This window comes from Lethenteron reissneri, chromosome 28, assembly GCF_015708825.2.
Source record: "Lethenteron reissneri isolate LAM-NWPU_2019-01 chromosome 28, ASM1570882v1, whole genome shotgun sequence".
Classification (NCBI taxonomy): Eukaryota; Metazoa; Chordata; class Hyperoartia; order Petromyzontiformes; family Petromyzontidae; genus Lethenteron; species Lethenteron reissneri.
This window is the reverse complement of record NC_083806.1, coordinates 10,353,012-10,377,911: the sequence shown is the minus strand read 5'-3', so window position 1 is coordinate 10,377,911 and position 24,900 is coordinate 10,353,012. Positions and strand designations below refer to the sequence as shown.

Here is a 24,900-nt window from a genome sequence, read left to right as displayed (position 1 = left end):
CATCACCACGATTGCATGCAACCTACGATTTGCGGGGGCACTCGTGCAGTAAAACGGAAAGAATTTGCTCAATCCATCATTTCCGCGACGGTGATTTTACTCCGTCCCCCCACCCTGTCGCCTCGCCGTGCCATTATCGGTTACCACGTCCGACGTTTCACTCCACGTGCCCGCAGCTTCTTCAGCAACTGAAGCGGGTGGCTGACGGAGTGGCTGCCAGCACACGCAGCAGCGACAAAGCCCCCGATTTGGCGCGGTTTGGCTAGGTACGGTGCGAAAAAAGTTCACCGCACGACCCGAAAATATCGCAGCGGGCTGCTGTAGAACAGCGCGGCGAGAAAACGCCAACGCAGCACTGATGACGATTTACGCCACCACCACCAGCATCACCATCACCACCAGCATCACCATCACCACCATCAACACCCCCGCCACCACCACCAGCATCCCCACCATCGGCACCACCACCATCATCACCACCACCACCCGCATCACCACCACCACCGCCGCCACCACCACTACCGCCACCGCCACACATGCAGTGCCCTGCAACAAGAGCTGGATTTAAAAAATAAAACCCATATATTTCATATCGACACTCCCAATCACCTCTCAACTCCAGGTCAGATACCTCATTCGTCGGTACCACCTGAGCTGGCGTAACGGTAGTGGTTACGATTGTCACCACGTTGCCAAAGAACAGTGAATGATGTGATCACCAATTTTTTTTTATAAACTAGTGGGCCACCAAGTAAAATTCACCCTGACTGGTCGTGCACATACAGCGGCACTGGACAACTGAAGATGTTTGCCACCTCGGGCGATACCAGCGTCTGCTCGGGCCCATGGACCACGTGCAATGCGCACGTACGCAAAGGTGATGAATGCACAATGCTGCCACGTGCAGAATATTCACGCGTAGAGCAGGGGATGGCAGTCGAAAGCATTGGGTCCTAAACCTTTACTGTAGTCTGCACCCTTTTGGTTCTGAATGATTTAAAAAATGTATACTGTTAATAAATACCTAGAGTTTGATAAAACAAAGTGCCCGTTCTTTGTTTTCGATTATTTACCTTCTAAAAAAATCTGCCCATATCTCGCACCCCAGGGTAAGAAGAAGAACCACTGCTCTGAAGCATTTTGTAAGCGAGCTGGTCGTTGGCTATGAGTAAGCAGCCTTTGTGACTGCCTTATCCATCAATACACACGGGCAATGGGTTCATATCTCTAAAAACGCACAAACTCATTTCAACTTATAAGGTGGGACCAGATCATTTGCCGTTTTACAGATGTGTGAACTCGTTCATAGTATCTACACTATGGGGACCTCATTTGCCAGTAAAAATATGATAATTGGTTCTTTACCCTTCTATCTGGCAACAAAACTGACACCTTTTTGCAAGGAGTCATGTTTGCATAGACCGCAATACCTGCAGTCATAAATACAAACAAAAGACATAACTCTGATAATGTGCACTGTCCTTGAAGTTGATTGGTCCACACCCGAGACAGCTTTCCTTCGAGCCTAGTCTCATATGGGTTGGACCAGATGACGCCAAAATGCGCCTTTTGGCGTCATCTGGTCCAACCCATATGAGACTAGGCTCGAAGGAAAGCTGTCTCGGGTGTGGACCAATCAACTTCAAGGACAGTGCACATTATCAGAGTTATGTCTTTTGTTTGTATTTATGACTGCAGGTATTGCGGTCTATGCAAACATGACTCCTTGCAAAAAGGTGTCAGTTTTGTTGCCAGATAGAAGGGTAAAGAACCAATTATCGTTCATAGTAATTTAAATAAACGTGCAACCTCCAGTGCTAATTCCAATTTATGCATGCAACTAATGTAACTCACGATTCTTATAAAGACGCTTGTTAAAACATCAACGGGTACACTCCAACCTATCAATTTTAATGCGCGCACACACACACACACACAGCTTCCCTTGCGTGTGCACTCCACGCTCAATGTCAATTTCTGGGAATGCCGGTGTCCGCCAGTAATCAACCGCAGTCTTATTTGTCAATTTTATTTGCTGTTCAAGGCGTCTCTGGATGCCCTCCAAAGCACGGCACGTGATAACGCACGGCTACGGGCCGCCTTTGTGACCCCACGTGGAACCTGGGTCCAGCCCAGGTCCAACCCAGGGACTTTTAATCTAATTTCGGAACCGTTCAGGGTTGAACTCCAACAAATATTTCCACTTCTCCCCTCCCCCCGTGATGTTATTACGGGGTGGGAGGGTTCTGGAAAATATTCCATGAGAAATCAAGCCCCAGTCGAGCCCAACTACGTGTCCACCCTCTATGGGCAGTGATTCGTCACCTTTACTGCAGTCTTGCACCCCTTTGAGCTCTCAATCGTTAACAATAAAGTGTATAATGTTAACACATACATTGGGTTTCATGAAACAAATTAATTGTACTTACGTGCCCGTGCTTAATTTGTGTTTTCGATTATTTAACTTCAAACAAAAATCCGGCCACGTCTCGCACCCCCAGAAAGGGCATCTCGCACCCCCAGGCAGTTGTTCGCACCCCCAGGCAGTTGTTCGCACCCCCAGGCAGTTGTTCGCACCCCGGGTTAAGAACCCACGAAGCATTGGCCCAACGCAGCCCCCTCTTTGGCAACGTTTCACGACTAAAGTTTACACCACATTCCAATTATCATCGGAGCGCGCTGCTCAACCATTGGTAGAACAGCGGTTGGGAATTCCACATTCTCATTATTGAGGCTGCTCTGCATCACACGAAGGCAACCGCCGCCATTGACTCCCTCCAAATTAGTAAGCTGTAAAAAATTTTTTTTTTTGAACCAATACCATCTGTGTGTTGCAAACGAGTGCCCCTCTCGGCTCAAAGACAAGTGATTTAATTTCGACCACACGGCTCCGTGGATCTTCTTCGCTTGACGAGACACGTGGCAATTTCCACCGACTGCACAAGGTAGCCCACAAATAAAACACAAGTAACAAGTATAACCCGTAAAAACAAAGTTTTTCACTATAAATCCTTTATATGCGTGGCGGTCCTCTCGTCTCTGGCTTGAGATGGCTGCCACCTATGGGTCAGATGATTGCATGGCAGCATTAAGCAATTGGTAATTAAATATAATATTTTTGTCCCAAAAAGTGTAAAATTTAGGAAAAAAAAATTCACGAACATTAATTGTCACGCACAACGAGTCTGTGTGGAAAATGTCAGCTCGATTGGATCACGGGAAGTGGGTTAAAAAACGACCGAAAGATTTGCACGGTCCTAAGCAAGCAAGCAAGTGAACTTAATATAAAGGATTTAAAAATGAGGGAAATATAACATAATTACCGGCATGCATTCGGTAAGGGACGTCGCATACATCTGCATTTTTTAAATGTATGTTTATTTCTCAGTACTGTACACACTTAGCAAAAAGATTCCTGCGCAATAAAATCCAAAACAGTTATTTCGTAAAATTGTCACCTTTCCTCTTTAAACACCGCGGTGGAGAAAAAGCTAGCACCACCACACGTAAAAAAACCACCACGAGACACACGACACTGGCAATATACGACCCGGGGCAGGTTTGGCATGGCACACGCACAACGCATGCCCCCCCCCCCCCCCCCCGGCATGCCGGTCTTTCCACCTGCAAAATGAGCTCACTCGGTCGCTCATATTTCCATCGGCTGGAACCCATTCTAGCTGCAAACACTGCACTCGCCAACTTCGTGTACACAAGGGCTTCTCGCCCATCCAAATTAAGGCGATCTCAAGAAAACACTCAATTGAGATTCGCTCAAGAAAACACTAAATTGAGATTAGCTCAAAAAATCTTAAGAGAGCCTGGAAAAGTGGTTCAGCACCCCCCCCCCACTCCCCCCCAGCTTCGAAGACACTTTAGAGGGAATATCCCTGAGCAGCAGCGGAGCTGAAGTGTCATACGGAGCAGAAGCATCATACGATCTGAAAACTGTAACAGGGGCACACTCAGAGATGTTCTTCATGTGCACGTTACGAAAAAACACACTTCGATCCCCCCCCCACTCCCTTTCGCCTGGGGCAGTGAGCTTGCATTGTATCGCTGCGACACATCTTCATGACCCCCGATTATTTTGTTTGTTCGTTTCCAAACAATTAAAATGACCAGCCCGCTACTTCTCCTCGAATTCTGTCCACCAATGTCTCCGAGTGCCACAACACACACACACAAGGCCATGGTTTCTCTCCAGTGAAACCCACAGGGAATGAATGAATGAATGCCCTTGACCGACGACGCCATTAACGGTCGTGTGTTGCAGTTACACACCTGGGTTTGGGGCAGGCTTAAGGCGATTGTTTGGGCAAGGCTCGTGATGGGGTAAAGACCTGCGGTCGTGCTCTCCCAAGTACATCACGGTATCTCAAGTCACCCAAATGAGAATTCTAAAACACGGCGATAACGGCTGCCTCGGGGCACAATACACACCGCGGAGAATTATTTTTGGCGTCGCAGTTTTCAGCAAAGCAAAAAAAACACAAAAATGGTTGACCAACAATGCACGTTTTGAAATGGCACAGCGCTTCAAGAAACCTTTCGCGGTGCAAGGTGTGCATCTGGGCGTCTTACTGCACGTGTTACACGCGGTCAAGTGGCAGCGATAACGTATTTTACTCCGCGTGGAATCCATCCTGGCTTTGAAGCCAAGCATTGCGAAAACAGGCTTCATTCCACCCATCGTGAAAGCTGAACTTAGGGGGGGGGTGGGCGGGGGGGGGTAACAGGTGATTTGTACAAAACACACTTTAAAAAAAAACATGCACCTTAAACGCAAAGCTAAACATTGGCAATGTCGTAACAAATTATTAATCACACACACACATACACGCTGCACTTGTTTAGTAAGTTGCCCGTATTATAACAATTTCCAAGTACTCTTTAATTTTTATCGCGCCAAGCCTACTTTAGCCTTGCTTTATTTAGTGTAAGCATAACAATATAAGAATCATCTCGTGCCCCCTTTAAAACACTACAGTATGTTAAATATCGCGCTTAAAACCAGCCGTGCTGGCAGAGTTACTTCCAGGACTACGGATGACATTTGCCAACCGGTAGTGTCGTTAAAGGCTGCCCCCCCCCCCTCCTGCCAGCTTCAAATTCTGCAAAACAGGTGGGACCGTCGCAGATCAGTCCAACTATGTGTGGCACGCTTCAACAAATGGGGGGGGGGGTTCCTTTTTACGCGTAAAGTGAGAACACGACCTGCAAAAATACGGGGGGGGGGGGGGGGGCATGACTTTTATGCGCGACGATGATTTATTTTGGTTCAACGAGAATGCGGGGAGAGTTTCCCACTACCCCTCCCTCCTCCCCTCCCGTTTCTCTCCGCACACAAACATCGGCTGCCTACCGACTCTGCCTCCCTGCTGCCGATGAACAAATCTGATCCACAGGGTGAAACCGTCACGCTTTGCTGGTCCACCGCAATCGTCCCACGCCGATTCGTCATCTCAAAATAGGTGATAACAGGCCGCTAACTGACAAAAGAAATCTCAAGACTGGAAACTACGACATTGCATACACGCAGGACAGAGAGGGACTTCTAAGGTGTGAGTGGTGTTCTCTTGGGGAGGGGGGAAGCTACCGGCGAGAAGAACCGCGATGGGTCGTGGTGGTTGCTTCCGACTCGGCAACCGTCCGTCTTTTCCAAATACTTTTCCCTGCATGACGACAAGCTTTCAAACTGACCCTAGGGACGTCTCTGCACTATGACGTTCCGGCTACTATACCCACATGTTTGGCCACTGGCAACAACCTCCTGTTTGCATTGTTGGGCAGGTAAAAAAAGTGATCAGGAAAAATACGGCGTTTTCAATGAAAAATTGGATTACATTTTTCAATGGACTTGCTAAATGTATTTTTGTCGTGTGTATTATGAGATAAATACAACAAACTGGTAGAAAAAAGGGATATGTCCGCGAGGAAGATTAACTCCCGTAACCGCGACGGCTACTGGCATTCATGTGACTAGCCGCATGCACGATGGGCTCGAACACTGCAACTCCTGACCTTGATTTATCAGAACGGAGTCCCTACAATTGCCCATGGGTCGACCTTCCCATACAAACCGTGCTGTGCCAACGCAAGCGATCGCGCTCAACGACTCTGGTGGCAACGAGCGATCTCTCTACCTCCACCCCCAAACCCCGCCTCGCTTCGTCACACATCGAATCGTCGGCTCGCCTCACGTGCCGCTCTCATGACACCGCTTAGGAGCCAAAGGCACAGCCAGGGACAGAAACCTGACGGGCGCTTTCCAGTTGTTATTTTTTTACATTTTCTTTGAAATGGATGTGAACACCAGATGCGTATTACATAACACCCCCCCCCCCCCCCTCTTGCTGGCGGTCTTGTTTTGGACCACAAACCGTCAACAAAGTCGGTTTCCCGGTTCATCTTACAACCAAAGTGTGCCGCTCTGCTCCGCACCTCCGATTAGCACCGTCCGGCTACGTACGTTGGCGAACAAAGTTCAACGTACCGTGCGCACGTACTGACCCCCTGGCCCGCGACGTAGCTCGTGGCGGCGTAACGCGCGAACCGGAAGGCGCCCCTATGACCGGAGGAAATAGCTCTTGTGCCCACAAGCCAGGGGTTGGCAGGACTCACCGCTTCGTGACGTGATGTATTATGGACCACCGTCTCTCGTATTTACATGCATTGTGCAGCTCTTGAAATATCGTTTTTTTTACCGCATTCAAAAAGAATGGCTCTTGTTGTTATTTTGGTTACCGACGCCTGCCATAGACCAACCCCGCCCCTCCTTTCCCCCACAACCCCCCGATCCTACCTCGTACGTATGCGCGCGGATGTTGAACTTTTTTCGCACTGTACGTAGCCAACCGAGCTAATCGGAGGTGCGGGGGGGAAGGACAACAACAACGACGACAACCGTCTTATGCGCAGTGCCGTTCACCTCCTGACACCCCCCCCCCCGACCGCTGCACCCTCACCGACGCCTTTGGCCACAGCTGGGGGGGGTGGGGGGGTGGTGAGGCGGGCACCGCTACTGGTGCTGGTGCGAGCGGTCGTCGAGCCGCTTGACGTGGATGCGCCGCACGCGGTCGATGCGGTCGCGGTCGTCGTCCTCGTCGGGAGGCCCGTGGGAGCGCCCCGCCGCGCCCCCCGTCGCCTCTAGCAGCGCCTTGTCGGGGCCCCCCAGGCCGTCGCGCGGCTCGTACAGCAGGATGTTCAGCGTCTCCTCGTAGATGCGCGCCTCCGGGAACTCCACCTGCGACGCACGCACGGAGCGGAACGCGGCGGCGGCGACGGCGGCCGGTCAAGGCGTCGCTGCGGCAGCGACGGGTACGGACCAGAGCCGGGTTATCCGATTATTAATCGAATGCCTCTGCCGATCTATCGCTTAAGGTTATTCAACTAATTGGCTCACATTTCAGGTTGGGAAAAGAAAGTGTCACTTCTGCGCCGGCGTGTGCCGCTGGACGCAATGCGACAGCCATCGGCACCCGTCAGCCGTGTCACGCTGGACACGGCTGACGGGCGTTCCCTGCCTTTGCGAGCCAGGATGTGTGGGCTGACACCATTTTTAAGGGGCGCCCAAGCATTGGACCACAAAAGAGGAGTCGATTTACATTTTTAGTCGACCGACCTAATTGACCCATTGTCCCAGGTGTAGTTTCGTGATAGTGTTGGGCTTAGACGACACTGTGACACCACGAAGAACCGCCGTGGCATGCCGCACCTTGGTCTGCTTCTTCTCCGTGGCGTAGACGATGGAGGTGCAGCACACTTCGGCAATCTTGCGGCCCTGCCCGTAGAACGACCAGCAGCAGATCTCGTCTCCGATGACGTCCTTGATGAAGAGCACGCGCCCGTTGAAGCGCAGCGACAGCTTGTCAAACAGCTCGATGTTCTTGAGCATGTTGTCGTCGGAGTTGCTGCGGAAAAAACACGGTCAATGGTCGACAATGAGGTGGGCCACAGCGCGAGGGCGGAGATGGCGCCTGCTTGTGGTGGATTCGCACACAACCTCCCCCTACTATCAACAAGGGAAAAAAATAATCACGTGTCGATTCGCTAACGCTCTCCAACAGTGGGTTCCGTCGTCGGATGCATTTAATTTGCAGCAGCAACAGCGTGTTGCGCGCGCGACACACGCAGTGCCGCCTCCGCGTGCTGCGTGTGCCACGTGGTGGCGTGCGGCGCACATTGCCACGCACAGAGTGGGAGAGACGGTAAACGGAGCGCAACGAAAGTGAGGAGGTGCGAAACCGAGAGGCTCACCTGGTATAGGAGTACTTATTGTTGCTACGATTGTACAGCAACTTCACCACCGGCTGTGGGGGGAAAATGGATAATCAGGATTATGCTGCCAAATATTAATGCAGATTATAATCCCTTCCAAACGTTGCCTGTATGATATTACAATTCCTCCCGTGAGGCTCTTGACACACGGTAATTTCATACACGCACACTTGCACTCACAATATTAAACCTATTGACCGGAGAATCCATTGTCAGACCCGGATTTCTCGCACGAGGTTAATTGATTCCCAATGCCCAATGAGTTGGCAATCTCGGCAAAACTAAATAGAAACACTTTGCTGAAGTGGTGTTTGCATGTGCTTGCTGTATCCATATATCAGGTTTTAAAGGTCGCAGCAAAGACCAATCATCCACAGCCTCACAGCACCTTGTGTGGGTCAGGCAAAACATGACAACACAATAGACATGGAAGAGAAGCCTCGTGAAAATCCTCTCTCCCGCCTGAGCGGTTAGAGCAGGTGGATTGTAATTGGAAGGTTGCGGAGGTCAAATCCTGGTCGGAGAGTCGATTCGGTCCTCCACAATTCCGAGATGGATAAAAACAAAAAGTAATACTTCATTTTAATTCAAGAGCGGTTGTCCCCTGCTAGAAGAATGTGTACTTGTCACCAGTGGCTCAGGAGTAGGAACAGGAGATGAGCATCGTTCATTAGAGCAGGACACCAAAAGCTTCCAAAATGTGCAACCCCATTCCCAGTAGCACCGAGCATGGAAGAGCATCTCCCCGTAGCACAAGTGACAGGAGTGAATGTGATTGAAACTCTAAAGTGACAATGTGTGCTTAAAGGGTCACCTTGTTGGAGGTGGTGATGAGCTTCTGCTCCTCCTTGAGGGACGTGATGACGGGGACACGGCAAATGGGGTCCACGGCATCACGCTTCTGCTGCTCACCGCCAAGAGATATCACACGAGACGCAAGTGAGCGTGGTGGTCTCCAGTCTTCGCCAACACCTCACCGGCTCGCGCTCACCGTCCCGTACGTGCAAGTTCTTTCGCACCGTACGTAGCCAACCGTGGGCATTTAAGTCAGCCTTTAATATATGTACATACCCACGCGGCTTTCTCATGGTCCACACGGCTTAGTATTAGGGTGCGCTAACTATGCTGAGTTGGTAGCTCTCGGCTCCATATCTCTGTCTTGGTATCCGACATCCAGTCTCTACAAGCCTCTGTGGCACTGGTGCTTAGCAAGAATGTAATGATTCACTCCTCACCGTGCTCTCAGTAGGGACAATTCAGGGTTTCTCCCACTTATTGCAACACATCTGCCCAGCGTGGAGGAGTAGGCCAACATTACCCTTTCAGAAGGGATCTGAAGAACTCCCTCTAGTGGGGGCCTCTTCCATAACAATGACACGACCGCAGGCCTGCAGCTTTGCCATATTAATTGAAGTGCATACGAAGTGGAGTTGTAGGTTTGCCTTTGGACACAATCGCCCCTCGAAGAACACAGGTCCGTCCAAGTCTACGCGCGTCACGGACCGTGCGGCCGCCCCTCCCGGCGAGACGCACGCACGCACGCGCGGGCACTCAGTCCGCGTGTTTCCCAGTCGCTCGGAGAGACGCGATGATACCTGCAGGGCGGCGTGGCACTGCTGTCCCAGGCCCTGCACCAGGTAGTACTTGGCCTCTGTGAGCAGCTCCTCGATCTCGGTGCGAGACTCCGGCAGGGGCACGGCGCCGTCGCGCAGGAAGTTGAGGATCGTGCCAAAGTGCTTTCCGCAGCGGTCGATCAGGATCCAGCCTGCTCGCCGGCATCGCGGTGAGAGTGGGAGAGAGGCACGGTGCGCTCGTGTGAACACGGGGTACCCGACAAAGGCGGCTCGTTGCGTGAAGCGGCACGTGGCTGACGGGCAATCTTGGCGGTGCGCAGAAGGAACACGAGTCTGGATGTGGTGGTAATTTTTTCTTTTCTTCCAAAGCTGTACCTTGGGACGCTCCGGAATGTAAGGGCGCATTCCAAACCGTGTGCCCAGTGTCAATAAAATTGTACAATTCTGGTCACACACCTCCCAGACTATAAGAATCGCCCCCAACTTTTGGTTATAAAAAAAAACAAGGGCAAAGGGTGCATGTCATGAACCGGAAAATACGGTATATGTGTAGCCCATCGTGGCTAAGATGGCAATTGTCACAACTGCCACGATCAAACGCACATCCGAATAAACCGCCAAACTAAAAGCACCATCGCATTACAACAATGAAACATCTAAACAATAACTACCCTGTGTTAATCCACTGCTAGATGAGGGCCTCCTTGCAGCGTGCGGTTGTGGGGGTTATTTGACCCATACGTCACCACTTGGGTCACTGTGGGTTGGTGAAGGCAGGGAACACAGACCTGACAACATAGCACAGTACAACGAAGGATGCTACTGCATTGCAACCTGTTGCCCACAAAGCGCCCTCGCATCAGCCTATATTACGTCCGTTGTAAGCGTGTGGTCACCCATCAATGCACTAGCCAGACTGAAACCCTGCTTAGCCTTCCGAAATTTGACAAGATCGGACCCATTTGGGGTTATTGGATTATCGGCTCCAGAAGATTACGATGCTCTAAATGACCGCTTTGTGCGCCGCTTGTGACGGGACACCCTTGGGTTACGCCATCTCCACGTGACGTGCCTGTAATCCGGTGTCAAGGGAAATCGAACGGAGGTCGCTAGGAGTTGTGGTGCAGGGTGTGCAACACCCCCACCGCCCGCCCCGCTAAGAGTTTGGGTCCATGTGCAGGCACAACATTTTATTTTGACGTTCATCGCACCAACTTTGCAATCGCCGCAGTCCGCGTGTAGCTATATTTACCTGTGACAGAACAATTGTTGAGACTCAACTTGCTGCTGCTCTCTCTCCGATTAAAAAAATCAGCTTGGGGATTGCCCAAGACGGCTTTGGGTGCCAATTTGAACAAATGACTGGGTTTTTGATCGGATGACGTTGTTGGCAATCGTAGCTCTTGTGCCACGTGCATCCATTCAGAGCCGGCTCTCTTTTTTAATCCTTTATATTAAGTTCACTTGCTTGCGCGCTTACGACCGTGCAAATCTTTCGGTCGTTTTTAAACCCACTTCCCGTGATCCAATCGAGCTGACATTTTGCGCACAGACTCGTTGTGCGTGACAATTTTTTTTCGTGAATTTTTTTTTCCAAAATGTTACACTTCTTAGGTAAATTTTGTTTATATTTAATTACCAATTGCTTAATGGTGGCAGGCAATCATCTGACCCATAGGTGGCAGCCATCTCAAGCCAGAGGACGAGAGGACTCTAGCCGCCACGCATATAAAGGATTTATAGTGAAAAACTTTGTTTTTACGGGTTAATTTTTTGTTGTTGATGCGATTGTGGAGGCGGGTCATCAAACACATGCTGCCGACACCACCATATCTCGTAGGGTGCACACTGGACGGCTAGGACCTCGAAATATCTTCTCCCAGAGTAACTCAATTCATTAGTATTCTGTGGTCCTTTAGGTAAAGTCACGTGGTGCGCCCGAAACGTCGTGATTTATTTTATTTTCTACCTACGTGACTTTACCGAAAGAGCCAAAGAATATGGATTCCTGCAGTCACGAAAGCTTCACATCAAGATTCAATTCATGAGGTTTGACGCTGATAATTCACTGTGTAACAAAAAAAATGTGTTCCTGGGTAGCAAGTATTTTTTCTAATTTCTTATGGCCTCAAAAGTATAGAAAATGGCTATTATTCCCCACAAACTTTGCTTTTGTGACCAGGACAGTGATATTTTGAAATGTACCTATTTTCAATGAGAAAACGTGCATTTGTGTCATTCCTTCACGTAAAGTCCTGGTCACAAAAGCAAAGTTTGTGGGGAATAACAGCTATTTTCTACACTTTTGAGGCATAAGCAATTAGAAAATAACACTTGTTACCCAGGAACAAAAATCGTGTTACATAGTGTACAATGTGACTAAGGGTCCCCCTCCCCCCAGTGTCAGTAACAGCCAAGGCGACAAATACTGCGTAGGAGGGCACGGAGCCGGCACTGCCGAGATTCTGGGTAGGAATCCAGGTGGCAGCCATCCATGGTTTAGACTTTCGGTGTGGTGAGATGATAAATGAACTGTCTGGGTCACCAGGAGATGAACATGAAAACCGAACCATGGTAAATGTTGAATTTTTTAAACTAAATTGCAGCTCACGAAACTCTAAAAAGAGTGACAATCGTTGCACGGTGTACAAAGGGCAAGCACCTGACATGGATTGAATCACTGGAGGCCCTGAAATGGACCCAACAGGTGGCTTTGAACCACGACAAATCTTCCAAAGCAGTGCTCTTGATAACACCACTACCGTCACCACACCACCCACATCACTACCACACCAACCACCACTACCACCACCACACCAACCACAACCACCCACCACACCACACCAATCACCAACACCACCACCATACCACAACCACCCACCACCACAACCATACCATAACCACCCATCCACACCACCCACCACCACCACCAACCACCTACCACACAAACCACAACCACCCACCACCCCAACCACACCAACCACAACCACCATCACCATACCACAACCACCCACCACACCACCCACATCACCACCACACCAACCACCACCACACCAATCACCACTACCACCAACACACCAACCACAACCACCCACCATACCAACCACACCACACCAATCACCAACACCACCACCATACCACAACCACCCACCACACCAACCACCACACCACCCACCACCACCAACCACCCACCCACCCACTCACCACCACCACCCACACCACACAACCACCCACCACTACCACCACCCACCACCCACACCACCCACCACCCCAACCACCACCACACCACCCCACCCCCAGCCCACCACCAACCACACCACCCCAGCCCACCACCCACCTTCGCTGTCCGTCAGCACCTCCATGCGCCCGCTGAACATGGCCTTGAGCATGGTGTCCTGCTTGGTGAGCGTCTGCATGGTGGTGTAGAAGAGCGCTCCGCCCACGTTCAGCTTCACGTACTTGCTGCTGGGGCTCACGCCCTTGAACGACACCGCCCGCCCGCTGGCACCATGCGCGGTGCCCGCGGCCATCGGCGGCACCGACACAGACAAGGGCCCGACCGGCGTGTGGCCAGGACCCTGTGCGGACATCGCCACCACGGCCTGCTGCTGCTGCTGCATGGGGGGCAAGTGGGGGGCCAGGGCCCCCCCGGATGGCAGCGACACCGGCACGAGCGCGGGGCCACCCGGCCCTCCCGAGGCCACCACGACCGCCGCAACCGCAGCAGTCGACGCCGGAGGAGGAGACGACGACGCCGATGCTGTTGCCGATGATGTTGTTGCCGCCGCCGCAGCCGCGGCCAAGGCCGGGTCCCCTGACATGAGGCTCGGGGGGCACGGGGGGGCCGCCGAGGGGGGCGCCGATGGGGGGGCCGATGGGGGGGCCGACGCCTTGACGGCGCTGCGCAGGAAGATGACGAGTCTGTACGCCTCGGCCACCGCGGGGACGGACGGACAAGGCGGCCGAGATGCCCGTGAACAGCGCAATTGTTAGGCGACCATGGCGCGCGAGGAGTTGTTGTTGTGGTTGTTGTTGTTGTGGTTGTTGTTGTTGTGGTGGTTGTGGTTGTTGTTGTTGCGGAGGAAGCGAGCGGCTTGGCCCTTGAGCGGAGACAGCGAGCGAGGAGAGGCCCGGGGTGGTAGGGGGAGGAGTGTGGGGGGGGGACACCCGGAAGTGGGTGTGTGGCCTCGAGGTGCACCTAGCCTGGCACAAGCGTCGTGGTGACGTCACCGCAATGAGTGACGAATGGCGGCGGTGGTGGTTGTTGTTGTGGGTGGGGGTGTGTGCGATCGCGCCACCATCTTGCTCAGGGAGAGCGAACAGACGCTGATGCTGCTGATGCTGCTTGCTGATGCTGATGCTACTGTTGATTGCTGATGTTACTGTTGCTGCTTGCTGATGCTGCTGCCGCTGCTGCTTGCTGATGCCTCTGCTGCTTTGCTGATGCTGCTGCCGCTTGCTGATGCTATTGCTTGCTGATGCTATTGCTTGCTGATGCTACTGTTTGTTGATGCTGATGCTTGCTGTTGCTGCTTGCTGATGCTGCTGCCGCTTGCTGTTGCTGCTTGCTGATGTTTGCTGATGCTGCATGCTGATGCTGCTGCTACTGTTGATTGCTGATGCTACTGCTGCTGCTTGCTGATGCTGCTTGCTGATGCTACTGTTGCTGCTTGCTGATTCTGCTTGCTGATGCTACTGTTGCTGCTTGCTGATTCTACTGCTTGCTGATGCTACTGCTTGCTGATGCTGCTACTGCTTGCTGATGCTACTGCTTGCTGATGCTACTGTTGCTGCTTGCTGATGCTGCTGCCGCTTACTGCTGCTGCTTGTTGATACTACTGCTTGCTGATGCTGATACCGCTTGCTGATGCTACTTGCTGATGCTACTGTTGATTGCTGATGCTAGCTACTGCTTGCTGTTGCTGCTTAATGATGATTCTGCTTGCTGATGCTACTGTTGATTGCTGATGCTACTGCTTGCTGATGCTACTGTTTCTTGCTAATACTACTGCTTGCTGATGCTACTGTTTTTTGCTAATACTACTGCTTGCTGATGCTACTGTTTCTTGCTAAAACTACTGCTTGCTGATGCTACTGTTGATTGCTGATGCTGCTTGCTGATGCTACTGTTTCTTGCTAATACTACTGCTTGCTGATGCTACTGTTTCTTGCTAATACTACTGCTTGCTGATGCTACTGTTTTTTGCTGATGCTACTGTTTCTTGCTAATGCTACTGCTTGCTGATGCTACTGCTTGCTGATGCTACTGTTGCTTGCTGATGCTCCTGCTTGCTGATGCTACTAAGTATTTTTGTAATGTTAATAATCGTGTTAAATTTATACTTTGTAAATATTAAGTAACGTATCCCCCCCCTCCCCTTATCACATCGATGGGAAAATATGCTTCATACAGCGCGCGCGATTCGACTTACGCACTTTTTCAGGAACGCGCATATTGCGAGGGAAGCGATGTAATTTAGAGATGGGAAAATGTAATTTAAAAAAACCTAACGAGAATGAAATCGGAAAAAGCCAATTAATACGTAACGGTAAAACGAATCATCGTACATTGATTTAACGATGTTTGGGGTACACGTTTAGGGGCCGTCCATAAATGACGTCACGCGATTTTGGACGATTTTTGACCCCCCCCCCCTTCGTCACACGACGTCACAAAAAGTCAGACCCCCCCTCAAATATGACGTCACAAAGCTCTGCCCCCCCCCCAAAATAAAACATGCTTCAAATCTCTTTAAACTATTGTCATTGTAGTGCGTATTTAATGTGGTGCTGCACTCTGATGTAGGAGAAAACATTCATTAAAAAGTATTTAATTAAGTAGAACGTGTTGTCTATATTTAAAGTTGCGCATTTTGATGTGATGTCACATTTCTCAACCCCCCCCCCTTGTCACATCGTCACAAATGTCTGACCCCCCCCCCCCCATGGCCGTGACGTCATTTATGGACGGCCCCTTAGGTAACCTTTCCATCAACGTCCCTTATACTGTGTAGCACAACCGCTGAATGTACTCTTGATTTTATTTTCAGCGGTCTTCAATCTCGTGCTATCGTATTCCTCGACTTGTCTGAAGCATTTGAGACTGGATCATGGCAGAGGTGGGACAAAGTCATTGTTATGCAAGTCCAAGTCGAGTCTGAAGTCATCAAATTCATGACTCGAGTCTGACTCGAGTCCAAGTCACATGACTCGAGTCCACACCTCAGAGGTGGGACAAAGTCATTGTTATGCAAGTCCAAGTCGAGTCTGAAGTCATCAAATTCATGACTCGAGTCTGACTCGAGTCCAAGTCACATGACTCGAGTCCACACCTCTGGATCATGGTGTAATGTTGCGAAGGCTAAAATGCCTAAAATGTCAGATCTTGCAATTAACTGGATTTGCAACTCCATATCCGACCGATTTCAAATTGTCACCATCAAAAAAAATATAAAAACATTATTTTTTTAAACACGCTTTAATGAAATGTACCGTACGAGTGGTGATTTGCAGCCAACGTGAGTTGAGCGTGGACAATTATACCCAAGGCGAAACATAACATATACAAATTAATGTAAAAAAATACTTTTTTTTTTTATAGAATATAGTATTGTCATCAGTATAGGACCCACGTGGTTAAGAGAGTTGTACTGTTTGTTGTTCTAACGTTCTGAGATGCCCCTACTGGACATCTGTGAGAAGAGCTTCATAGTTTATCGGATTTCTCCAGTATTAAATACAAATTCTGATTCCGTTTTCTCTGTACGTCAACAAGTTAGGGCATCTCCAATCTGTTGTGTAATATTCATAAAGGATCCTGTACTCGTTCTCTGTAGTGTTGACGTAATTATAGCAGGGAAACTTGCTAAACGGGGTCATCCGTGTAACAAATGAAAACAAACCTAAAACAGCACACAAAATAAATAAGCCAGAAAGATAAAGTTAAAGCGGATTGGAGACGCGATGAGAATTCGTTTTAAAAAAATCTGATCAGTTTTTATTGGCATGTGAATGTGTATCTCATAGTGCGCTATACAGTAACAAAGCCTTTAGTAATAGATTGAAACATCTAATGAGCTAATAAACATTTGGCTATACAGGAGGACAACATGATCCGTCGTGGCAAATCTTCAGCCAGATGCATGTTGATGTTACACGTGTTTGTATTCCTACAGGGTGAATATGTGGCTCTGTTTTTTGAGTGATTTGTTTACTTTTCCTGTACTTTGCACTCCTATCGTGTGTTTTGTACTGTTTGTTGTAACGTTCCGGCTTCACATCTGTTTAAAAAGAGCTTCAGAGCTCATCGGATTCCTCCAGTCTAAATATCCACGTGCTTCCCTCTACCAACATGGCCGCCAAGCCGACCCTCGACTGTGACGTCACCCTCACCACGCGCTGCCCCCGACCGTGACCACGTGACCAAGGCGACACCCGCCCACAACTCCCCCCCCCCCCCCCCCCCCACGGTTGTCTCGCCCGGGGCAGAACCATTTCAACGCGGGGGTGCTTTCACATTTTATTTGTTATTTACGAATAGCTATGAATTCGCAGTCGTTATGTTATTCTTTAAATACATATTTAAGCTTATTTATAACGCGTATTAAATATAGCGCGAGCTATAAAAGCACCGAAAGCCCACGACGTAAGACCCGGACTTTGTTGTTGACCCCTCAAAGTGGCACAGTCCGCGTGGCGGGTGCACGGCGACTTGGTGACGTCATGCGCGCATTGCATTCCACACAGCGGATAAGCGCAGCGGGGGGCGGGGCCGGGCGCCACGGGCCGCTTAACCGCGCTACCAAATCCAAAGCGGCGTCGTGCCCGTTGCTTAGGAGTCGTGTGAGTTTGACTCCAGCGGAGAAGCTCCCGAGGGGAACGAAGAAGAGGAGAGAGGGAGAGGGGGAGGGGGGAGAAGAGGTGAACGAAAGGGGGAGGGGGGGGGGGCGAGAAGAGGTGAACGAAAGGAGGGGGGGGCGAGAAGAGGTGAACGAAAGGAGGAGGGGGGAGGGGGGAGAAGAGGTGAACGAAAGGAGGAGGGGGGAGGGGGGAGAAGAGGTGAACGAAAGGGGGAGGGGAGGGGGGGGGGGGGCGAGAAGAGGTGAACGAAAGGAGGAGGGGGGAGGGGGGAGAAGAGGTGAACGAAAGGAGGAGGGGGGAGGGGGGAGAAGAGGTGAACGAAAGGAGGAGGGGGGAGGAGGGAGAAGAGGTGAACGAAAGGGGGGGGAGGGGCGAGAAGAGGTGAACGAGAGGAGGAGGGGGGAGAAGAGGTGAAAGGAGGAGGGGGGGAGAAGAGGTGAACGAAAGGAGGAGGAGAACGAAAGAGGAGGAACAAGAGGCGGAGAAGAAGACGTGACGACGAGAGGAGAACGAGGGAAGGAGGACCAGTGGTGGTTGCGGAGAGGATTCTAGGAGGGAGACGAGGAGAAGAGGGCAGAGGAGAAGGGAGGAGAAGGAGGAAGAGGAGGAGGAGGAAGAGGAGGAGGGCGCGATGGGTGACGAGGTGCTGGCCAAGTCGGGCCTCCACTTCGACGAGCTGAGCAAGCTGCGGCTGCTGGAGCCCGAGGCGGCGCAACAGACGGGCGAGCTACGCGAGGAGTGCAAAGAGTTCGTGCAGAGTGAGGAGGGGGAGGAGGAGGGGGATGATGAGGATGATGGAGGATGATGGAGGAGGATGATGAGGATGATGAGGATGATGAGGATGATGAGGATGATGAGGATGATGAGGATGATGATGATGAGGATGATGATGAGAATGATGAGGATGAGGATGATGAGAATGATGAGGATGATGATGATGGTGATGAGGATGATGATGAGGATGAGGAGGATGATGATGAGGATGAGGAGGATGATGAAGATGATGAGGATGATGATGAGGATGATGATGAGGAGGATGAGAATGATGATGAGAATGATGATGATGAGGATGATGAGGGTGAGGATGAAGATGATGAGGAGGATAATGATGATGAAGATGATGAGGAGGATGATGATGAGGATGATGAAGATGATGAGAATGATGATAAGAATGATGAGGATGATGAGGGTGAGGATGAAGATGATGATGATGATAATGATGATGAAGATGATGAGGAGGATGATGATGAGGATGATGATGATGATGAGAATGATGATAAGAATGATGAGGATGATGATGAGAATGATGATGAGGCGGCGGCCCCTCCTTGCTGCATCTATGTCCTTAGACAACTCAACAACATTCTCGGTCACACTATCGCCGACGTTTCGGGCATTGGCCCTTTTTTTGTTTCATTGGAAGCGTTTTGCTTTACAACAACAACAAATAACGTTTCGGGCCATAAGCCCTTCGTAGCAGAAGGACGAGTTCCCGAAACCTCGCCGATGTTTAATGTACGTAAGCTTCAAATCAAGATTATTACCAATGTAAAGTTAAAGTTGCAGCACTGCAATGACTTAACGCTCCAGCCGGCGAAAGGCCAAGCTCACCTGTAAGAGGTGAGCTTGGCCTACTCTTCCTTCCAGGCAAGGCCGTAGCCATGGTGTCTATTGGGGGGGGGGGGGCAAATTTTCCAGGGGATCCCCCCCCCCAGAAAAAACTAATTAAATTTGAAAACAAATTTCCTGCCTAAAATATTATAAAATTCACTAACACATGGGATGGACTTTTTATTTATGTTTTACAATGTCTAATAGTGTATTGTATTTACATCGCTCTGTTTGTTCTTTTTTTTACTTTTTCTTAATTCATTGTATGTAATGGCAGAGATTAGGGATTAATATAGTACACCCATAACCACAATCATATAAACAGAAATCTATTTCATAGCAATGTATTGGGGGGGGGGGGACATTTTAAAGCATATTTGAATATGGGGGGGGGGGATGCCCCCCGCATCCCCCCCGAATATACAGTATATTATAATTACGAAAAAACTCTATTATGGATGATATTGGTCGCAAAAGCCTACGTGTTTAACTAAGCAATGTCCTAAATAATATGGAGCCATGCTGTCTGCTTTGAAAACCCATCTCTTTAAAGTGGCCTTCCCTCTTTAGTTTGGTCGGTTGCCCCTGGTTCTGTTTTTGTTTCCAGCTTTCCATGCATTGTGCATTGGGATCCTAGGATGGAATGCGCATTATAAATTACAATTATTATATTATTATAGGCTGGCTTCTTCACTCTCTTACCCGTTTACTCCCTCCGCTAAAACATACACCCGTTTTCGCCCATGTTCTCTCCATGCTTTGTACATAGTCTTGGGATGTGGTTGTATTTATCTGCCTCATAAATCCAAATTGTGTAGCAGTTTTCGAAGGTTCAGTGTTATAATCACAGATGCTCAGAGTCCCAGCTTTGGGAAACCAAATAGATTTTTTTGTTAAAGATTGACATAAAATGCATATGTGTGCACATGTTTATGGCACACACAGCTGCCAGGGTATTTTATTGGCCTTTTGCACCATTGCCTTTGGCAAGACTGTTTGCTTTCCATGATACATTATGTGCTTAATAAGTGGCAGAAATTAGAAGATGTGTTTTAAAGGTGGCAGTCTATGTGTGTGCGCCAGCTGTGAAAGCCATATTTTACGATATCCATTTTGGTTGTTTACAGCTTTAATTATAGAGGCCTTGAAAATATATATTTTTAAATCTTACGATGTCCATAGATGGTTAATGAAAAAGTTCCGATTTAAAGCTTTCGTGACTGCAGGGATTCATCTTCTTGGTTCTTTCGGTAAAGTCACGTAGAAGGGAAGTAATAAAATAATAAAAATATTATTATTATTTTATTACTTCCCTTCTACGTGACTTTACCGAAAGAACCAAGAAGATAATGAAAAAGTGTCGCATCCCATTATGGAAATAACGTCCTTGATGTAAACAGGAGGAATAATTAACAGAATAATGTAAATTCTGCCTTGTGAAATCATAATTATAAGACTACCCTTAATTGTAGTCCTATTGTGCACATCAAAAAATTACAACTTAACCCATCATCCCTCCTGCGTGCATAACATTGGGCACCGTTTTTTAGAATCGCAACAGTGGCCAGCCACTGGAGAGACACATGAAGTATTTCCATCGCTGGCTCAATATCGCCCACTGCTCATCTCAAGCAAAGAGATTCACTCGGCAAAAGATGCAGTTAAGGAGCGCAATTAAGGTAGTGTAGTGGTTAGCGTGCTGCAGTACAAACCCGGCGCCCCGAGTTCGATTCCTGCTCACGGCCAACACCAGTGACGATTATCTAAACAGGTCTTGGGCCTCCCCTAGGTCGACTCAGCCTCAAATGAGTACCTGGTGCGGTGTGCAAACATCGCCACTAGGGAGACAAAGGCGGCTGGGCGTGGTGTTGGCAACCCACCCCTTCGCGTGCCGTGCGGCCTTGATAGGCGCTCGCTAACAGCACTTGCCCCTAAAGTCTGTTAATGCTATACGGGGGATCTTTGTCTTTTGTGTGTGTGTCTCTTGTTGATTGTCGTGGCAGAGATTGCGGAGTTTCAGGGAGTGGTGGGTGGACTCATTGACATGGTGGATCAGCTGGCCAAGGAGGTTGAGAAAGAGATAATGAAGGTACAGAACAGTTTGGTTTTTTTCTCTTCTGAGGGTTATTTCTAAGCTTGTGATGATTTGCGCTTCATTAACTCCAATGAAAGGGACATGCTGCAGACAGCAGCATTGTGGAACACTACAATGACATGAACATTCTTTTTGTCAGCTGCCAACTTGTACCTAGAGCTGTTTTAATTAAAATGACTGGATTCTTTTTGGTAGAAACTGTTCATAGATTAATATAAAAAAAAGCTTTCTCTTTGTCATCTCCACAGGTGCCAGGTGTCAAATCATTGTATACTTTCTGTATAAGTAGCATGACAATGTAATATCTTTGGTCATCTACATTGAAGCACTTTCTCGCAACATATTTGCCTAAGGGCGGCAGAACCATAGATCAAGCTTCCAAGAAAAGATCTTTAACGATTAATTTTATTCAGCGTCGTTCATGCAAATTGCATCTCACATTCGCTAAGGAACCACAGACAAGCTGGTGCCAATAATTGCTCTGTTGTTCTCTTTACATTAATATATTTACATGTGGGAGGAAACTGGAGCACCCACTAAAAACCGACCCATGCGAGGGGGCAACACTGTATCCCATACAGACGGGACATGATATCAGTCCACACTTTAGTGTACTGCATTCTGCTGGCAGGCCAGGGCATTGCATCTCGATGCACACGGGAAGGGAGTCTCGCAAAACGTTTTGTCATTGGTCTCATCCACCAACCCTCGCTGCCTCCACAGTGCTGGATTTCAGACGTGCGGCATCACCGCCCAGATCCATAACGTCTGATCCGACTCTAATCCCCCCTTCGCCTCCACACAGCACCACACTCCACACTAGGAGCCGTGAAGCCATACATTAGGGAAGGATGGTTGAGGTAGTTTCCACTCTCCTTCATTGGCAGTGTTTTTTTTAAGTGTCAACATCACCAGATGTAGTTTGCCTTTATGCCCACGATGTACAGAAGCACTAATGGGAGCAAATACACTGCCCTGATCATCGCACATTTTCTCCACGAAGTTTATTGCCCTGGTGTGTGCTTAAAACCGGTATTAAAAAAAAAAATTCCCCCCTTGCACTGGACTAATCACTGGGGAAATTCACGGTTAACGTTGAACAAATGACACGGAGGGCTGTGGTTACTTTTGCTCGCAGGCGATTGGTGCACGGAACCAGCTCCAGTCAGTGGCCAAGCAGCGAGAAGCGCAGCAACAGCAGCTGCAGGCGCTCATCGCCGAGAAACACGTCCAGCTGGAGAGGTGAGCGCACGCGGCCCTGGGATTCCTGCCCACGTGTCTCGGGCTGTGAACCAAGCGTCTCTGTGTCGATTCAATGTCAAGTAGATTATTGTGTTGAATGAAACGTGCATTGAACCGCTTGTGGATGGGTTTTTGTTATTTTATTTGTGTGCTAGTTTAGCCGTCAGGATAATGGTCTGTACAAGACAAACTGGGCAAATGGCACATATGATAAGAGGACAATCTGTACAAGACATTATTCATGCTGGAATAAAACTGTCGCCCAAAGTCGTGGCAATTGAATTGTGGGGGTGAATGAGGGTGAATGGTTAAAAGCCTACTACATATGTAAATATTTAACATGTAACAGCTATGCTTTTTACTAAGTGTTGCAGGGCACATACATACATTGGCACTGTTATACTGGTAGGAACCCACTGGTTCCACCAGCCCACAGGGGATTATTGTGTCTGTCCGTCGTGCAGGGAGGGGCTGGGTGGGGAGGGTGGGGCTGGGTGGGGAGGGGCAGGGTGGGGAGGGGCTGGGTGAGGAGGGGCTGGGTGGGGAGCGGCTGGGTGGGGAGGGGCTGGGTGGAGAGGGGCTGGGTGGGGGGTGGGGCTGGGTGGGGAGGGGCTGGTTACCCCGTGGTGCCCTTATAAAACTCAACGTTTAACCTACTCACGCCGGCTTGTGCCCGCCCTCACAGTCGGGCATATATGCGGAATACACCACGCCGCCGTTGACCCTGGCCATTGACCGAGCAACCCAACGTTCCTACCAGCTCGCTCCGCAGGAATGTGTTTCTCATTACAGAAAGAAGAATACTATTGTGTAACAAACTTCAACCCAGATTCAGTATAAAAAGTTCGACACGAAACAGCAAAGAAGAGAAAGAATTGACAAACCATCTCAACCCTGTTGATTTTTCACTTTGTAGAAAAATAAGTACATTTGGTCTTGCAATGTGATCTTCTTAATTTTGAGGTTTTGATGCCAAGTCTTTTGCTTTTGTATAGCGAAGAGTCATTCAGCAGTGTTTCTATGCTCGTATGTTGAAGTTTGTGATTCGTGGATGGTTTCAGGAGTAGCCTCATTAAATATCTAAATTACTACCAGTAAATGGCCTGCCATGCGATGGTTCTGATGCAGTTTGCCCGTGCAGATGTACGAGCGATTAATTCACTTGCACGGGTCAGTCTTGTCTTGTCCACCGCTAACCTCTTGTTCATGTCCTCTCGCTTCCGCACCGCCACCGCTTTCGCCACAGATACCGCATCCAGTACGAAGCTCTTCTTAAGGTGGAGGCCGAACAGAATGAGTTCATTGAGCAGTTTGTACTGCAGAAGTGATTTTCCTACCAGATGTGAAGGCAGGTTGCCAGCCAACACGTGTCTCTCGCCTCCAGACACCTCTGGATGCCCTCTGGAACGTCATCGACTGATATCTTATGAATGCAAGGGAGAGGGACCCACTCAACCTCTCTCTCCCCCACACTTCATGTAAACACAGACTTCGATGGCAAATTTCTATGAAAATCCCTTCTTGAAGCAGATCACACACCAATTTTATATATTGTACCTTTATTAATGCTTGTTGGGGGGGGGGATCCCCTTTATTATGAATATGGGTCGTGAAAGTCTATGTGTCAAAAGCATCTGAAACAGCATGCTTGTTAATTTCACCATTTTATTCATCACTTTATGATTGATTCTGAAGTATTTGAAAATGACTTCATTGTCCAGATCTTTCATGACACCCGCACACAGTGGTGCCCTCTTGTGGACAGCTTCTTTAAGCAGACACAGGATGCAGTGTGTTTGATGGTGTCCGTGCAGCACATTACATCAGCATCTGAGCTTGATTAGAACATTCAATAGTTAATATACATTAGAACTCGAGTTACCGACATTCCAGTTATCAAAAAAATATTTAATGTACTGTATTTTTCTTCTTGTATTTATGCATTAATTAAAGCGATCCTATTATCCTCTGTTATATGACATTTCAGTGATTAAAACCTGCAACTTATTTGTGTATGTTGCTGCAGAAACGTGTATCTGGTTAAAAGTTATCTTGAGATGTGACCACCCATTGCTTGCTTTGCATTGGACCAATCAAAACCTGTTTATATTTCTCTTTTCCTTTTTAACTTAAAACAATTTCTTGAAAGATACACATGTAATTTAGCAGTCAAATGGCGATGTCTTCACGACTTGCAAAAAATAATGGACATTTCTAAAGGTTAATGTATGGCCTGGA

The 24,900-nt window shown here is 49.0% G+C and overlaps 2 protein-coding genes across 2 annotated transcripts; one reads left to right on the top strand and one right to left on the bottom strand.

The window, feature by feature from the left end:
• Positions 1-3,359: 3,359 nt before the first annotated feature.
• Positions 3,360-14,008, bottom strand: TNFAIP1 (TNF alpha induced protein 1). Its single transcript, XM_061562141.1, has 6 exons — positions 13,192-14,008; positions 9,876-10,045; positions 9,095-9,184; positions 8,260-8,312; positions 7,718-7,913; positions 3,360-7,246 (listed from the first exon to the last, which is right to left on the bottom strand). The coding sequence occupies exons 1-6, from the start codon at positions 13,673-13,675 to the stop codon at positions 7,022-7,024; spliced, it is 1,218 nt and encodes a 405-aa protein (XP_061418125.1). The 5' UTR covers positions 13,676-14,008; the 3' UTR covers positions 3,360-7,021.
• Positions 14,009-18,094: 4,086 nt separating this feature from the next.
• Positions 18,095-24,242, top strand: IFT20 (intraflagellar transport 20). The gene is made up of 4 exons (XM_061562172.1): positions 18,095-18,472; positions 21,329-21,414; positions 22,559-22,662; positions 23,909-24,242. Exons 1-4 carry the CDS (start codon positions 18,346-18,348, stop codon positions 23,988-23,990), a joined length of 399 nt encoding a protein of 132 aa, XP_061418156.1. The 5' UTR covers positions 18,095-18,345; the 3' UTR covers positions 23,991-24,242.
• The last annotated feature ends 658 nt before the right edge of the window (positions 24,243-24,900 follow it).

Excerpts from the sequence above, each read along its gene's own strand:
- TNFAIP1 (XM_061562141.1), bottom strand. The coding sequence starts at position 13,675 with ATGTCAGGGGACCCGGCCTTGGCCGCGGCTGCGGCGGCGGCAACAACA. Across the intron at positions 10,046-13,191 it reads GGTGCTGACGGACAGCGAAG|GCTGGATCCTGATCGACCGC; the intron begins GTGGGTGGTGGG and ends GCCGGCGAGCAG. Across the intron at positions 8,313-9,094 it reads TCATCACCACCTCCAACAAG|CCGGTGGTGAAGTTGCTGTA; the intron begins GTGACCCTTTAA and ends TTCCCCCCACAG.
- IFT20 (XM_061562172.1), top strand. The coding sequence starts at position 18,346 with ATGGGTGACGAGGTGCTGGCCAAGTCGGGCCTCCACTTCGACGAGCTG. Across the intron at positions 18,473-21,328 it reads GTGCAAAGAGTTCGTGCAGA|AGATTGCGGAGTTTCAGGGA; the intron begins GTGAGGAGGGGG and ends TTGTCGTGGCAG. Across the intron at positions 21,415-22,558 it reads TTGAGAAAGAGATAATGAAG|GCGATTGGTGCACGGAACCA; the intron begins GTACAGAACAGT and ends TTTTGCTCGCAG.